At 40.3% G+C, this 16,830-nt stretch overlaps 1 protein-coding gene across 5 annotated transcripts in view; it reads right to left on the bottom strand.

Moving 5' to 3' along the window:
- The window catches only part of LOC121530632 (E3 ubiquitin-protein ligase CHFR), a 35,648-nt gene extending 25,988 nt beyond the window's left edge, over window positions 1–9,660 (bottom strand). The window contains exons 1-6 of one of the 5 annotated variants that reach the window (XM_041835741.2): window positions 9,468–9,660; window positions 8,196–8,398; window positions 7,027–7,126; window positions 2,528–2,637; window positions 472–531; window positions 162–380 (exon numbers count right to left, since the gene is read on the bottom strand). In XM_041835741.2, coding sequence (XP_041691675.1) covers window positions 162–380; window positions 472–531; window positions 2,528–2,637; window positions 7,027–7,126; window positions 8,196–8,301 — 595 coding nt within the window. In that variant the 5' untranslated portion in view covers window positions 8,302–8,398; window positions 9,468–9,660. Of the gene's footprint in view, window positions 1–161; window positions 381–471; window positions 532–2,527; window positions 2,638–7,026; window positions 7,127–8,195; window positions 8,399–9,467 lie in introns of those variants that run through there. The other 4 variants (XM_041835742.2, XM_041835743.2, XM_041835746.2 and 1 more) reach the window with 4 other exon arrangements.
- Between the last annotated feature and the right edge of the window lie 7,170 nt (window positions 9,661–16,830).

Below are 16,830 nucleotides of genomic sequence, written 5' to 3'. Positions count from 1 at the left end.
GCTGGCACAATTAAGGGGAGACCATGCTATACTGGTCCAAGAATTTGAGGGGGAAGGCGGCAGGCTTCACAATTAACCAAAACATAGATTTACTTCCCAGTCCCTGCTCCCCCCTCAATGAGCACCATAAAGAGCAAGTGAAGGCCAGGTGGAAAGCCTACCTAAGGCAGAGGAGTGCAGGAGGGAGGCTGCAGAGGAACAGGCTGTGGAGGAGGAGACTGTGTGGAGGAGGTGGGAGGAGGTGGAGGGCTTGGGTTCCTCCAAGGCCTGCTGCTCCCGTGGAGGTCCAACAAGGAATGGCTCCACAGACACACACACTGCTGCGGTAACAGGGAAGGTCTGGGCTTTCTGCTGCATTACTGAGCATCTGGTGGCACCACCTGACATGGTGAGAAAGGGTGGTAAGCAACAAACAAGCTAATTAAGAGTTAGCAGTCAAATATCACATTGATTTGGGTATTTTCTACTTACCAATTGTGTCTTGTGAGAATGTCCTCTCTGGTTTTATGGTCTGATACATGTAGGCAATGTCTATAGGAGCAAGAGATTGCACACCATTGTTATACTTTACTCACTTGAAAAAACAGACGACTCATTCTTCATGAGAAAAAACAAAACAAGGAAATGAAACTTCTGAACTATTAAAAAGACGACACCAGGCCCATCCATATTGACTCAGAACAAATATAAAATCAGTTGAGCACGTGACTGCAAACAGACAACAGATATACAACAACGGCAGTATTTCATGAGGATATTCAATAAATATCAGGTCAATAAAAGTATATCAACCACATTCTACACATCAATTGTTCAAAGTGTTCTCACTTTCTGTTTCCAAGCCTGGTACAATCAGATATTCATTGCAAATAAAAAACAACTACACAAAATAGTAAAGCTGTCAAGCAAATCAGAGTTAATCTCAAGAAAATGGAAGTGCAGTTCTTGGAGAGAGTGGTGGGCAGGAGCGAAATTGCCACCAACCTGACACACCCACTCAACCAGCAGGAGTACCAGCTCATACCTTCAGGCCGCCGATACAGAGTCCATCTTTATAAAACCCTTCACAAAACCGCCAGAGCCTAGAAATCATTTCACTCCCACCAGTATAAGTCAATTGAATAAATAACTGCTCAACCCTAACTAAATTATGAACTGTATCCACGTGTTGTCTGCTGTAGTTATTGCTTGTGATTTATGTATGCATTTATGTACCTATTGGTGATGCTGTGTTGTTGTTTGGTGAGATGCAAGACACATTTCCCAAAAAAGGGACACACAAATTATTATTGAGGCAAAAGTTTGTGAACAATTTATGAAATATCCCCAAAAAGGGAAAATATTACTCTTCCTTTGATAGGTCATTCTTGGCCAACTTGTCCAACTCAGTTTACACACATTATGCAAGTTCACTGTGTACAGTATGCATTATATAACCAAGTTGGCAGCACTGGAAGGTACACAGGAAAACAAGTGGCCTAAAAGACCTGTATGCACTAAATCAAATCAACGTTTATTGGTCACGTGCACATGGTACAGTGAGATGCTTACTTGCTAACGCTCCTCGACAATGCTTAACAATGGCGTGCACTATGCACTACTAGGGTTGCAAAACTACCGGTAATTGGCCCAACGCTTTAACCGCTAGGCTACCTGGTGCCCTGGTCTATGGCAATCTATTGTAACTTTGGTGTGAATAACTTCACAATTTTTTTAAAATATTTATTTATATAGAATATTCATTTTTTTCATCTTTATATAAGTGTTCATATTGTCCATGACTTTCTAGTGGATACTCCATATGGTTAAAGAGAAAATTGCCTAATTAAAAAAAAAAAGAAGCATCTAATCAACAATGGCATCATTTTCAATTAACTCTGCAAGTCTTCCAACTATTGATATTTTTTCCACAACCAGTTTGGCACCAAAACATTTACAACAAAGACATAGTAAAATAAATAAGTGTGTTAAAAAAAAAATATATTTCAAGCTGAAACCCTCATATTAAACACGAACGGTTTTCACTAAGTTGATGGGTTATATTTAGGATAATGCTTTGTGTCATTCTATTTGTTATATTAAAATGATCTTATTTTATATATTTTACATGTTATATAAATTCCATAAAATCCAGAAAGTTTTCAAAATTCCAGTAGTTTAGTGGTAAACTTAGAAAGTTACTATTTACATACTCTCACTTTGCAACCCTATGCATTACTCATTTATACACACTTTCTGAAGAAAATAAGGAACAGGTTATATTCTTTCTACAGCTTAGCTACAATACTCCCAAAAGGGTTCTTTATACATTTACAGATGGATCTTAAATTTGATCACCCTGTTGTTGCAAGAAAATTCCTGCACAGCAGAAAATGCAAACTTGTAGTGTATTGGTGGTTTAAAAAGGCTTTAAAAGTTTTTAATTTCTGCATTAAAATTCAGACTTAATTTGCCCTAACAATAAATGCATAAACCCCTACAAAAATGACAGAGCGAAACACCCCAATCAATATTGGAAAAAACGTACTTTGCCCTGGTTCGTTTTTCCTGTATACAAAGTAGATGACGTCTCCATTCTGCAGCATATGAATCTGCTTCTTCACCAGCTTGGACATGTTAATCACTGTACCATTGGTGCTAGAGGTGTGAAAAACAAAACAAAAACACTGGTCTGTCATTGTATTCAATCAGCAGCCTTGGAAGAAATCCAAGACTAGAGAGGACTGTGTCTCAGTTTTAGCTAGCTAGAAAAACTTTGCTGCAGTTATTACTATAGTAACAATGAACAGTGCATTGATTAAATAGTAGCTTCTCTTCATGGGATATATAGGGATGGAATCGTATCCTACACTATTGAGATACTACACTGTCACATTCCATCTTTTTATTGGAAAGGTATCCACAATATTCAGGAGCAAAACAGTTCGAGCTGCCACTGTGCTCAATGATGTAAAGCCTAAAGCTTACTGTATGCTTCCCAGTCGAAAAAGTTCACGCATATACAGTGCAAAAGTATTCACCCCCCATGGCGTTTTTCCTATTTTGTTGCATTACAACCTGTAATTTAAAATGGATTTTTATTTGGCTTTCATGTAACGGACATACACAACGTAATCAAAATTGGTGAAACAGGAAAAAAATAACTTGTTTAAAAAAAAAAAATCGAAAACAATAAATAACGGAAAAGTGGTGCGTGCATATGTATTCACCCCCTTTGCTATGAAGCCCCTAAATAAGATCTGGTGCAACCAATTACCTTCAGAAGTCACATAATTAGTTAAATAAAGTCCACCTGTGTGCAATCTAAGTGTCAAATGATCTCAGTATATACAGTTGAAGTCGGAAGTTTACATTCACTTAGGTTGGAGTCATTAAAACTTGTTTTTCAACCACTCCACAAATTTCTTGTTAACAAACTATAGTTTTGGCAAGTCGGTTAGGACATCTACTTTGTACATGACACAAGCAACTTTTCCAACAATTGTTTACAGACAGATTATTTCACTGTATCACAATTCCAGTGGGTCAGAAGTTTACATACACTAAGTTGACTGTGCATATAAACAGCTTGGAAAATTCCAGAAAATGATGTCATGGCTTTAAAAGCTTCTGATAGGATAATTGACATCATTTGAGTCAATTGGAGGTGTACCTGTGGATGTATTTCAAGGCCTACCTTCAAACTCAGTGCCTCTTTGCTTGACATCATGGGAAAATCAAAAGAAAACAGCCAAGACCTCAGAAAAAAGATTGTTGACCTCCACAAGTCTGGTTCATCCTTGGGAGCAATTTCCAAACGCCTTAAGGTACCACGTTCATCTGTACAAACAATAGTACGCAAGTATAAACACCATGGGACCACGCAGCCGTCATACCGCTCAGGAAGGAGACGCGTTCTGTCTCCTAGAGATGAACGTATTTTGGTGCGAAAAGTGCAAATCAATCCCAGAACAGCAGCAAAGGACCTTGTGAAGATGCTGGATGAAACAGGTACAAAAGTATCTATAGCCACAGTAAAACAAGTCCTATATCGACATAACCTGAAAGGCCGCTCAGCAAGGAAGAAGCCACTGCTCCAAAACCTCCATAAAAAAGCCAGACTTGCAATTGCACATGGGGACAAAGATCTTACTTTATGGAGAAAGGTCCTCTGGTCTGATTAAACAAAAATAGAACTGTTTGGCCATAATGACCATCGTTATGTTTGGAGGAAAAATGTGGATATATTGAAGCAACATATCAAGACATCAGTCAGGAAGTTAAAGCTTGGTCGCAAATGGGTCTTCCAAATGGACAATGACCCCAAGCATACTTCAAAAGTTGTGGCAAAATGGCTTAAGGACAACAAAGTCAAGGTATTGGAGTGGCCATCACAAAGCCCTGACCTCAATCCTATAGAACATTTGTGGGCAGAACTGAAAAAGCGTGTGCGAGCAAGGAGGCCTACAAACCTGACTCAGTTACACCAGCTCTGTCAGGAGGAATGGGCCAAAATTCACCCAACTTATTGTGGGAAGCTTGTGGAAGGCTACCCAAAACGTTTGACCCAAGTTAAACAATTTAAAAAAGGCAATGCTACCAAATACTAATTGAGTGTATGTAAACTTCTAACCCACTGGGAATGTGATGAAAGAAATAAAAGCTGAAATAAAATCACTCTACTATTATTCTGACATTTCACATTCTTAAAATAAAGTGGTGATCCTAAGTGACCTAAAACAGGGAATGTTTACTAGGATTAAATGTAAGGAATTGTGAAAAAATGAGTTTAAATGTATTTGGCTAAGGTGTATATAAACTTCCGACTTCAACTGTATACACCTGTTCTGAAAGGCCCCAGAGTCTGCAACACCACTAAGCAAGGGGCACCACCAAGCAAGCGGCACTATGAAGACCAAGGAGCTCTCCAAACAGGTCAGGGATAAAGTTGTTGAGAAGTACAGATCATAGTTGGGTTATAAAAAAATATCAGAAACTTTGAACATCCCACAGAGCACCATTAAATCCATTATTAAAAAATTGAAAGAATATTTCACCACAACAAACCTGCCAAGAGAGGGCCGCCCACCAAAACTCACAGACCAGGCAAGAAGGGCATTAATCAGAGAGGCAACAAAGAGACCAAAGATAACCCAGAAGGGCTGCAAAGATCCACAGCAGAGACTGGAGTATCTGTCCATAGGACCACTTTAAGCAGTACACTCCACAGAGCTGGGCTTTACGGAAGAGTGGCCAGAAAAAAGCCATTGCTTAAAGAAAAAAATAAGCAAACACATTTGGTGTTCGCCAAAGGGAATGTGGGAGACTCCCCAAACATATGGAAGAAGGTACTCTGGTCAGATGAGACAAAAAATTGAGCTTTTTGGGCCATCAAGGAAAACGCTATGTCTGACGCAAACCCAACACCTCTCATCACCCCGAGAACACCATCCCCACAGTGAAGCATGGTGGTGGCAGCATCATGCTGTGGGGATGTTTTTCATCGGCAGGGACTGGGAAACTTGTCAGAATTGAAGGAATGATGGAAGGCGCTAAATACAGGGAAATTCTTGAGGGAAACCTGTTTCAGTCTTTCAGAGATTTGAGACTGGGACGGAGGTTCACCTTCCAGCGGGACAATGACCCTAAGCATACTGCTAAAGCAACACTCGAGTGGCTTAAGGGGAAACATTTAAATGTCTTGGAATCCAATTGAGAATCTGTGGTATGACTTAAAGATTGCTGTACACCAGCGGAACCCATCCAACTTGAAGGAGCTGGAGCAGTTTTGCCTTGAAGAATGGGCAAAAATCCCAGTGGCTAGATGTGTCAAGCTTATAGAGACAAACCCCAAGAGACTTGCAGCTGTAATTGCTGTAAAATGTGGCTCTACAAAGTATTGACTTTGTGGGGGTGAATAGTTATGCACGCTCATGTTGTCTCATTTCTTGTTTGTTTCACACATAAAAAATATTTTGCATCTTCAAAGTGGTAGGCATGTTGTGTAAATCAAATGATACAAACCAGGTTGTAAGGCAACAAAATAGGAAAAATGCCAAGGGGGTGAATACTTTCGCAAGCCACTGTATTATGACTACATTTTGTGAAGTTTTGGATTTCCGGCCGCGTTTGGCAGGGTTTTTTCGGCTGTTCGAGCACACACATTTTTATCTTAAGGCTTGTCAAAGATTGGTAGCCGAAGTGTACGCCCCTTCGGTGATTGGTCAACAGTAGGGATTCTTCAATAAAGTGTTTGTTGTCATTCAACGACAGACAACTAGTTTTATTACTTCAGAAATACTGCACCAAACATCTTAGTTAGATGTAAAATTGCACGACTAAGACCTCTTCGGCAAAAACGTCAAAATTAATTATAGATTTCTTGAGTTATCTTAGATTAATTCAGACTATTCTGAGGAAGTGTACATGTTGCCATGGAGTTTCAAGAGGGACAAACAGTAATATTGCCGCTTTTTTCTGGTTTATTTTCAACCGAAGGTATTTTAAGGAAGTACGCGAGCACAGACATTCACGTCGCCTAGCCAAGTTCTGCTAGCAGCAAACCGAACCCATGTATGCGGACGCCTTAATGCAGTATGCGTGTACAGTAGAGAAATGCGCGTAGAGAAGATGCCTTTCACCTTGCTGACTTATTAGCGCATGGTAAAACACAACCTCTTTAATTGATGGTTAGTGCCATTTGCCAGCTGGTTGCTTTACACTGAAAATTAGACTACACTGTGATGTGCAGTGCTGGGCAGGCAGAGATATGTTCAATCCACCATGAAATACACTGATCAGTCACTACAAACAGGATTACAAACAAAGACAATCTGCATAATACATTTTCCTATAACAATAAAACATAAACCCAGGTTAAAATCTATTTAGCCTACCGGTAATTAACTAAGAAGCAAAATGCTCTACATTATCATATTATCGCATTGTTATACATTCATAATTGATCAGTTGATGCTTGACAAATGGACCTACATTGAGCCTATAGGCTATACAGTACTTGAAGAAAAAAAGAGACTCCCTTCATACCTCGTGTCCTCCAGCCACACCAACCCTGAGCTCTTATCTTGCACTATCTTACAGTGATCCCCTGAGACCAGTTTGTTAGAAGGAAAGGAAAGATCACAGCCTGGTGAAATAAAAAGTTAAATTATGGTTAATAAAATGCAAAGAAAATCACAACATAGTCGATGACGACTATTTTCAACATGTCTTGAAGAAGCTTGATTTTCTCATACGCTAGGCTACTGTTTGTGCTATATTGTATGTAAAAAGCATCATTTTGTTTACGTCATGTTACTGTAAACAAGAACAGTTAGGGCCTACTCATTACCTATTTTAAAAATAGCAGGAAAACAAGTATTTAGGCAATGGCCACATGGCTGATGATATCTTCACGAGTGGGCTTGGAAATATCACATTTAGATTGTACGACTATGCTGATTTATTGTTGATGCATTCCTCTTCTTCTTTTATACCATATTGTGGGCGCTGCATAACATACTATCTCATTAGGCTCAGTCTCTTTGTACTGGAAAGCAGACTCCTGGAACTCGATATAAGAGAGCAGAAAGACACAGACAGAAACCTAGGAGATATAACCTTTCCTTGGGCAAAAAACATACAATAAACTAGCCTACTTAATATTCTGCACACGTTCTCAATAGACGGCTTTGTTATCATCAGAGGGGGTGTCTAAGTTTGGTGAACTAAAGACTAGGGGTATTGTGCCTTGAATTAACTGGTTTTTATTAAAGAGCCCAGACACTGCCCGGCTCTCACGTCTAGGATATGGTATTTGTCTATAAACATCAAGACATTTATAAACAAGATCCTCAAAACAAGCAACATACACTTAATTAAAAGTGTTCAACTATTTTTTTTTTTTTTAAAACACACACTTTTATGAAAAGTTTGTGTCTTATAGAAGTTATTTACACATTATGAATGTGCAAGCAATAATCATTAATATTTATAACATGGCATTTTGGTAGACAATTTATAGATAATTGTTAGTTATTGTCCTACCGCATAACTTTCTATTTCTTTCATAAATTAGCCTACAATATGGTAGCGGAGTTTCTCAACTCCACGATATGTACAAGTAGCTAACGTTACATATCATGGAGTTGAGAAACTCAGCTAACAATATGGTGAAGTAACTGTGTTAGTGTCACTGTGTGGGATAGTAATTTTACCTTTTCGTCGCCCGACAGTGCATTCCCTGTTGACAAGCAATACTTCAGATTGAGTGTCCATTTTTACTAACTTCCCCCACGGTTGACTCCTTCCACGCTTCTCCATGTCCAAAGCTGATTTGTTCCAGTTTTCTATTTTTTTATTTCACCTTTATATAACCAGGTAGGCCAGTTGAGAACAAGTTCTCATTTACAACTGCGACCTGGCCAAGATAAAGCAAAGCAGTGCGCTAAAAACAACACAGAATTACATATGGTATAAACAAAAACGTACAGTCAATAACACAATAGAAAATCTATATACAGTGTGTGCAACTGTAGTAAATTATGGAGGTATGGCAATAAATAGGCCATAATACTAAATTGTAATTATTTTGCACTAACACTGGAGTGATAGATGTGCAGAAGATGATGTGCAAATAGAGATACTGGGGTGCAAATTAGCAAAATAAATAACAATATGGGGATGAGGTAGTTGGGTGGGCTAATTACAGATGGGCTGTGTACAGGTGCAGTGATCAGTAAGCTGCTCTGACAACTGATGCTTAAAGTTAATGAGGGAGATAAGCGTCTCCAGCTTCAGAGATTTTTGTAGTTCTTCCAGTCATTGGCAGCAGAGAACTGGAAGGAATGGCGGCCAAAGGAGCTGTTGGCTTTGGGGATGACCAGTGAGATATATCTTCTGGAGCGCATACTACGGGTGGGTGTTGCTATGGTGACCAATTAGCTAAAATAAGGCGGGGATTTGCCGAACAGTGATTTATAGATTACCTGGAGCCAGTGGGTTTAATCAAATCATGATGCAATCTCCGCTTTAAAAACACGCTACTTCGATCAGTGGCAGCAAATACGTCATCCAATAATTTAACCTAACGTTAGCTAGCTAACATTACTTTAGTTGAGAAATATGGGACACTTTCTAGCTAGCCAACTACTTTTCCCTTAGCTACAGATTATCTGGTGTAGCAAACTGTAGCTAACGTTAGTTTAGCTGGGAAGTATAAACAATGAAGCAACCACCCTGTCTGGAACAAGAAACGTCAGGCTAGCTAGCTAATGTAAAACATTTGATTAACAAGGCATTGAGTAAGTTCATCTTAGAAGTAAGTCAATCAAACAACTCAATGGTGGACATGCGACAACAAGCAACTTTGTTTTCAAAATAAACCTAGCTAAAGCTTGCTACTAGTTGGCTAGCTAACGTTAGCTTGTTGCAAAGCTAGCTAGCTAGCAATTAAACTCAGGTGCTAGAAAGAAATACAATTTAGCTACCTTGAAAATAGAGTTACTATACCCTCAAAAGCACGATTATTTCGTTCGGTTATTTTTGCTTGAAGATGTTTTGTCCCTTCATTTTCCAGTTTGGCGCGCACACACTAGTTCACTTCCTGGCAACCAAAGGTATTTACAGGCATCAGCTGGAGGAGGGGCGGGGAAAGTAATCTGAGAGAATGAGGTCTAGGCCCTTTTCACGATGACGTCATCTAACTTCCGCCTTTCCGCGTAGCAGGTTAACTTCACTTCCGTTCGCCCGTAACCTGAGACTTCTCTTCTGAGGTACGTTTAAGTTAAATTAGTAAAGTTAAGAGTAATAATGTTTACGTATATGCAATGGTTTGTAACTTGCTAACGTTATTGTTAATTCATAATTGTTCACTGCCTTAGTTACTTAAAAGTGGGCTAACGTTAGCTAACAACAACTTAGTACCAGATACCGATAACGTTAAAAGGTAGCGTTACATTGCTGCCTGGCTGTAATGTAACAAGTTTACTTAGCTAGCTATCTAACCCTTTGTTAGGCAGTTAGTTTATTCATGAATGTATAGTAACTCACCTATTCAAATACTGTTGTGCATGATAGCTAGATAAATATTGATTCCTGGTCAAAGCTGAATGTTAATTTAGCTGTTTCTTTTCTCCCGGTGTCTGTATCGCAACAGTATCCCATCCAACACCGAAGCATGGCACAATCTTCGAGAAGATGCTATTGCAGTGTACCATTTTGTTCAAACAACAAACAGAAATTCCCGTATCTTCCCGTAAAAATCTCCTCAGCTCAGCAGGGAGGACACTCTTAAGACCCAGGCCATCGCCCGGCTGAGGATTTTAGTCGAGAGGGCCATACGGAGGGTGAAGGAGTACCATATCTGGGATGGGCTTGTTCCTCTTTCCACAGTGGGTTCAGTGAATCAGCTGTGGGCCATCTGCTCCCTCATGTCGAACTATCAGGGACCTCTTGACATTAAAGGAGACAAACCAGTCTGATGTTTTTGTCAACTGGAAGTTGTATATTTCCTGAGTAAGCTAGATGGGCTGTAAATAGAAGTACTTTTATATTACTGTATTGTATGTACAAAAAAATGTAAATATGAATTAACTTTGTTGGTAATTTAATTGATCTAATGTTATACTGTATGTTTTTGTTAAGGGTAATAACTTTTTCATAGCTATTAATGAACCTAATGTGATATATTGTAAAAATATCCAACTATTAACCATGTTATGTGCTTATGTGTCATGGCACTGATGGAACTATTAAATATATGTTTGCAAGCAACTGCTTCCAATCCTTTTTGATTTTGGTAAGAGCATTTACAACATCGCAATCCTTTTCAAAATTTGTATTTCAATACATAGATATACAGTATATAACACAATTAAGTTCATTTGCAGTTAAAGAAAAACATGTCGACATTTACATCACAATCCTTTTCAAAATGTGTGTTTCAGTACATAGGAGATATACAGTATATGACAAGTTAATTTGCAGTTAAAGAAAAAAATGTCAAAGGTTCACCTTCCACATTTACCTTAACACTATTTACACATAAAATTCTGCCTTATGTTTTATAACTTAAGAAGACATCCATGTAGATGTTATAATAGAAATGATCAAGCTTCTGTCGCATTGAGTGGATAATCTCCTCATCCCTAAAGATTCTCTCAACTGTGAAGTCAGTGCGGGTATCTGTAATGAAGTCACACCACTGAAGTCCGCTTAAGGCGAGTTGGCCTTGAACCTGATAGTAGTATTTGTGGCTCTTCTTAAGGCAGGCCTGGCCTTTAACTGTGATCAGGTGTTTAACTTGGGTAACATTTTCAACATCGCAACTCTTAACCTCAGCAAGACCAAATGGTGGTGCTTCTGTTGGGCAGAAGACTTTAGCATCCGGGCTGGCTGCAAGGTGAGGTGAATCAGGGTGGATGATGACCCCGCATTGTTTCAGAGAGACATCACAAAAATCAGAATATTGCCTCAGTATCTCAGGTTCCAGATCCAACCCTCTTCTCATAGCAGCTGTCTGAGGAGTTCCTCTCAGAATGCGGGTTGCCAAAGCCTTGGCAGACAACTCCCCACGAACATGGCATATTTCACGGAATCTGCTGGCTGTCAGTCGGGGTTTGCGTACCTGGCTCCACAGCTGGCATTCTGACTGCATTCTTGTTTCTGCTTCAATAGCAGCAGACATCTCCTCTGACACAATCAGGCTGTCCAAATGACATTGTTGTATGTAGTTGGGCTCAAAATCAATGGGAAATTTAAAGTTGTAACCTTCAATAGGCAACTGAGGAAACTCACTGGCACCAGGGTGTTTAATAATATCTCTACTTAATTCTAGAGGGCACTGGTAAGAAAGCACAGACCCAAATGGCACAGGGCCAAATTTAGAGTCCACCAAATTAAGGCCCTCAAGCCCGTGCAGCAATTTGCAAATCCCTGGTTGTGGACGGATGTCTTTCAGTTTCTCAGCACTGGCCATGACGTGAGGATCCGGAATAGGCCCTGGCATGAAAGTGAGATATGTCAAGTTTAGATTTCATTAAATGCCACCTTATCTTTTTCACTAAAAAAGACAACCACACTCATCCAGTCTCGTACATGCTTCTAATACAAATAAAAAAATATCCACTGAAAGTCTATATAAAAAGTAACAAATAATAATCACTTTTATGTTTGTATTATTTTAGAAATGCACTAAAGTCTTTGTGCTCTAGTACAGGCGGGGCTCATTCAGACTCACCATCATAGGCTCGGTACAGTGTGCACTTCACACCAGCTCTGACACTTGTTTTTTTCTTAGCCGCTGGTTTACACACCGCCATATCATTGGTGGCCTCTGGTACAATTCCCTGTGATATAATAATGATGAACAATACATTGTCAAAAGTCAATACAAACTGCAAAGTTCTGCATCAGTGTAACAAATAATGTCTGACCTGTGTCCTAGGCCGGTGCCAGGTCTGCAGTGCGCTGGTGCATGACAGAGGCAATGGCACTGTCTTAAAGCCCATGGTAACATAGTGAGCACTTTGAAAAAGAAGTGCTACTATGTGATTACATAGTGCTTTCCCAGCAGAGCAGGAACATGACATGTGATTGAGTACCGCAGGAACCTCTGCAGAGTCTAGTGTAACCTGTTCATAGAGACATAACAATTAGTGCTGTACTTACAAAACATTTTTTCTGCGTTTCATTATAAACTACTGTACACAATTTTCAAAACCCAATTTCTTTTTTTTAATTAAGAAAAATTGGCTGTTCTGAAACCTTTGACAAGTAGTGCCAACACTTATCGAAAATTTGAACATTTTGAGTTATCACAGAATCTTTCCCAGTCTTTATTGCCGTCAACAATCCACATCGGTTTGTTAGAATTTCGTTGTGTATTAAGTTTAATGATACAAAATCAGAGCTCAGACTGAGAAACAAACTGATCCACAGTGGAACATTGTGGAATCATTCTTATTAAATCTGCAACCGCAGCAAAACACAACAAAAGAAAACTTATCTATCTTAACCTATCTTATCATAATGTTAGAGAACTGTTTATCTGAGAAACCTGAAGCCGATGAGCCTCCTCATTTTTCTTCATGGACCTGTAACATCGCCCTCTCACTGTCACCTCACCGTTAACTACACTTGAGACTGTTTCAATACAGTGATTGGGAGAAAGGGCGCAGCATTAGCCATTAATACATTACTGACTCTTATCTTACGGTCGATACAAACAGCAGTAATATTAAAAGAGGCTGCAAAACAGAAACTCGTCAGCTCATAACCTTCGCTAGCATAGGGCTAATTTAAGCTAAATAAAGATAAACACGTACCTTCATAATCAAACAGGTAACCTTCAACGAAGAACTTGTAGCCTTTATCAAGCTTCGATCTTGAAGTAAGGGACCACTTGTCAGCAAGTCGTTCTACGTCGTTAAGTCGTATTGGTGGCAGATGTGAAAGGGACTGGGTGAACTCCATAATGATGTGCTACTAGCTAAGCGTTCCTAAGCGACACCGGATGTAAACATAACCTGCATCGCGGCAGAACGGAAGTTGTCTGACGTCACGTGAAAAGGGCCTCATGCCTGCCATTCAACCACCACCACGCGAAGAAGAGAATACTTCTTCTTCTTCTTCGATGATGTTTAACGACGGTTGGCATCCAATATGTTGCATTACCGCCTCCTACTAAACTGGAGCACAACTCCCTTATATTTTGCTTGAAAAATTATATTAAAATAAAATAAAGAAATACCCTACCATCAAACACTACACTCACAAATTAAAAAAAAGTAATAAAATAAAAGAAACCCCACCCTACTCCACTGTTTAAATCTATTTTACCCTCAACCTGAAAGAATGGGACATCACCACTTAACACACCCTGTAACTCTTCTGATGTCAAGTCTTGCACACCCAAATACCTCTCTGCAGCTGCCACCCCAACCTCAATTTTCTTCGATTTACGTTCCATCCCTGCAGTACAATTAATAACCATTGCTATAAATGCTAAAAATCCAATCTTACTGAAACATATATCACTTGTTGGCCTATCCCTCTGTACTGGTACAGATCTACTACTCTCACCACTCCTCCCCCTTGACCCATCTTCCTCTACTTTCTTCACTGCCTCAGCATATGACAACTTCTGCACTACTCTTACCCTGGAAACCTCAACCTGCCTCTCTCGCACGGAACATGTCTGATCCCCAGCCCCATGGGGATCAGTGCTTTCCCCAATGCTACACATTCCTTTGTCTCATGCCCTTCTGCACACTTCTCACACCTTAGAACCTCCCTCCTACACACTGCTGCCACATGCCCATAAGTTTGACACCTGTAACACCGTAATGTGTTCGGCACATTAGCTCGTACAGGATAACTTATATATCCTAACTTCACTTTGTCGGGCAAAGACTCAACTTCAAAACTCAAAAGAACAGACAATGACTCTTCTGTTTCCCCACTCTCGCCACCCTGTTTGCGTCGCACCAAACAACGAGCATCACAAACACCGGGAATCTTCCCCTTCAGTTGGTCAACTTTTACATTTACTGCTACCTCAGTAATCACTCCTTTCAATGGTGCCCTTTTCTTGAGAACGAAACACTTCATATCTCTTGCCCCCATTTGTTTAACTCAGAGCGCCTTCTCCCTCTGACCAGCAGAAACACAAACAATTATCACTAGACCACTTCTGGTTACCCTCACCGATTCCACTACACCCAACTATTTTTTCACCCACCCTGAAACCACAAATGGATCATCCAAAAGGCAAGGGTCCACCTTTTCCACAAACTTCACTCCTACTGTCACAGACTCATCTTTATCCTGACCCTCTGTGCAATCCTCGGGCTCCGAGTACTTCACCACACCTACCACCTCCGATACTTCACCCTCATTCACTTCCATTTCTCCTCCTGTCATCAGCTCACTCTGCTTACATTTTCTACCATTCTTCTTTAACAAATCTTCTCCCTTTTTCCCGCCATTTTTAACCGACTCAAGCTCACAATCTTCCTCCCTCTCTCTCTTAGACCTCCTCTGCCTCTCTATTTCCCTCCATTCCTCCTCCGTATTCCAAGTATATGTCTCCTTATGATAATACTGCACTGACATACATTTTGTTCTTGCTTTCTCAAGGGACGCCATTTACGAGGCTCTCCAACCGAATCTTTGTCTAAAGTTCGCACCATGGGACTCTGGCATCACTGCCTAGCTCTCAATTTTCTTATCTTGTTCTTGGCTAACCCGTCCGAAAAGTTCAGCACTCTCTCGCTTCGCCACAACCTACTGCTCCCGTGTTCTCGGTCAGTGTCGCGCAATCGCCCGTCCTGTATCGAAGTCTGGCTTCCAAGAAGAGAAAATAAACACCTGCTCGTTATTTAATTAGATTAGGAATGTAGTCGTGTTCTTATTTGCAACTTTGTTTAGCTATTTAGATTTACCACTTTTCCCCCAGTAAATGCAAATCAATGTCAAAACCCTGGATATACAACCAGGGGTTCATTGGGAATTTGGAGATGAGGGAGGCCTATATGGGGGAGGGGAGGGGAAGCTAAGGTTAGGGTTAGGTTTGTTGTTGTGGTTGAGGCTAGGGTTAGGGTTGAACTGAGATGTGGACATGAAGTTAGGGTAAGGGTTAGGGTAGGGTTAGGGTTAAGGCTAGGATTGAACCGGAATGTGAACATGAAGCTAAGGTTAGGTTTAGGAGGGGTTCAGTTTGTGATGGTATCGAACCTTAGGTTGCACGAGCCTATTGCAGCTTCCTGCACTGTCTGTTTTAGGGAAAATCAGTCTGGTCTGGAGAGGCTGGGGGACCATGGGGCGGTTGTTTGCCAGAGAGATCAACGGAGTTCAAGAGCTCATAGGAGTCAGCTTTGACGGTTCAATATGAGGAAGACAAGGGCTGATGTAGTGCTAAGGGTAAACAAGTAGAATAAATAATAATAATGCATGCAAATGCATCAATAAATTAAATAATGAAATAATGAAAAATCACACCAAGGGATCAAAGGGATTACGTTTTGTGAAAATAATTGTTACGGTAAAGTGCTTAATTTAAGAATTACAAGAGATTAAAGACAAAATGTTGAGACAAAACGAGACAGGGCAACTCAATCATATTCTTTCCTGAACTTCCTTCTCCTGTTGGTGGCCCTTCTGGTGCTCCTAATTGGGCCTCCAGCCCTCCACCGACCCCACCAGGCAAAGGCTGTATATTAGTTTTTGCCATTCAAATGCCAACCCTAACCCTAGCTCCATGTCCACATCCTTTTCAACCCCTCCCCTACCTTCAACCACAACCCTGCCCCAGCTTCAACTGGGCCCCGTGTAGCTCAGTTGGTAGAGCATGGTGCTTGCAACGCCAGGGTTGTGGGTTTGATTCCCACTGGGGGCCAGAAAGAAAGAAAGAAATACATGTTTTGTATGCACTCACTAACTGTAAGTCGCTCTGGATAAGAGCGTCTGCTAAATGACTAAAATGTAAATGTCCACATCCTGGTTAAATCCCAAGGCTCAACCACAACCCTAACCCTAACCTTATCTCCAGTGATATAGTGGTAAAAAATAGGTGGGTAAACTATGATCGCAGTTCGCAGTGAATAAAGTAACGCTCCCTATACTTTCAATGCATTTTTCTGCAAAAGGTGGGTAAATCCTCCCACTACACCACTGCTTATCTCCAACCCTAGCTCCAGCTTTATCCTATTTTACAGTACTGGAGCTTGGCTCCACCTGGCTCTACCTTTGATCCAGAAGGAAAGTACAATCAAAGTAACAATGCAAAAAATTATAATATGTGTGGCACTTTATCAGGCAATGATGAATAGTACCACGCCTTAGTATCATAGA

Source organism: Coregonus clupeaformis, chromosome 18, assembly GCF_020615455.1.
Source record: "Coregonus clupeaformis isolate EN_2021a chromosome 18, ASM2061545v1, whole genome shotgun sequence".
Classification (NCBI taxonomy): Eukaryota; Metazoa; Chordata; class Actinopteri; order Salmoniformes; family Salmonidae; genus Coregonus; species Coregonus clupeaformis.
The sequence above is the reverse complement of the archived record's forward strand: the minus strand, read 5'-3'. Positions and strand labels throughout refer to the sequence as shown.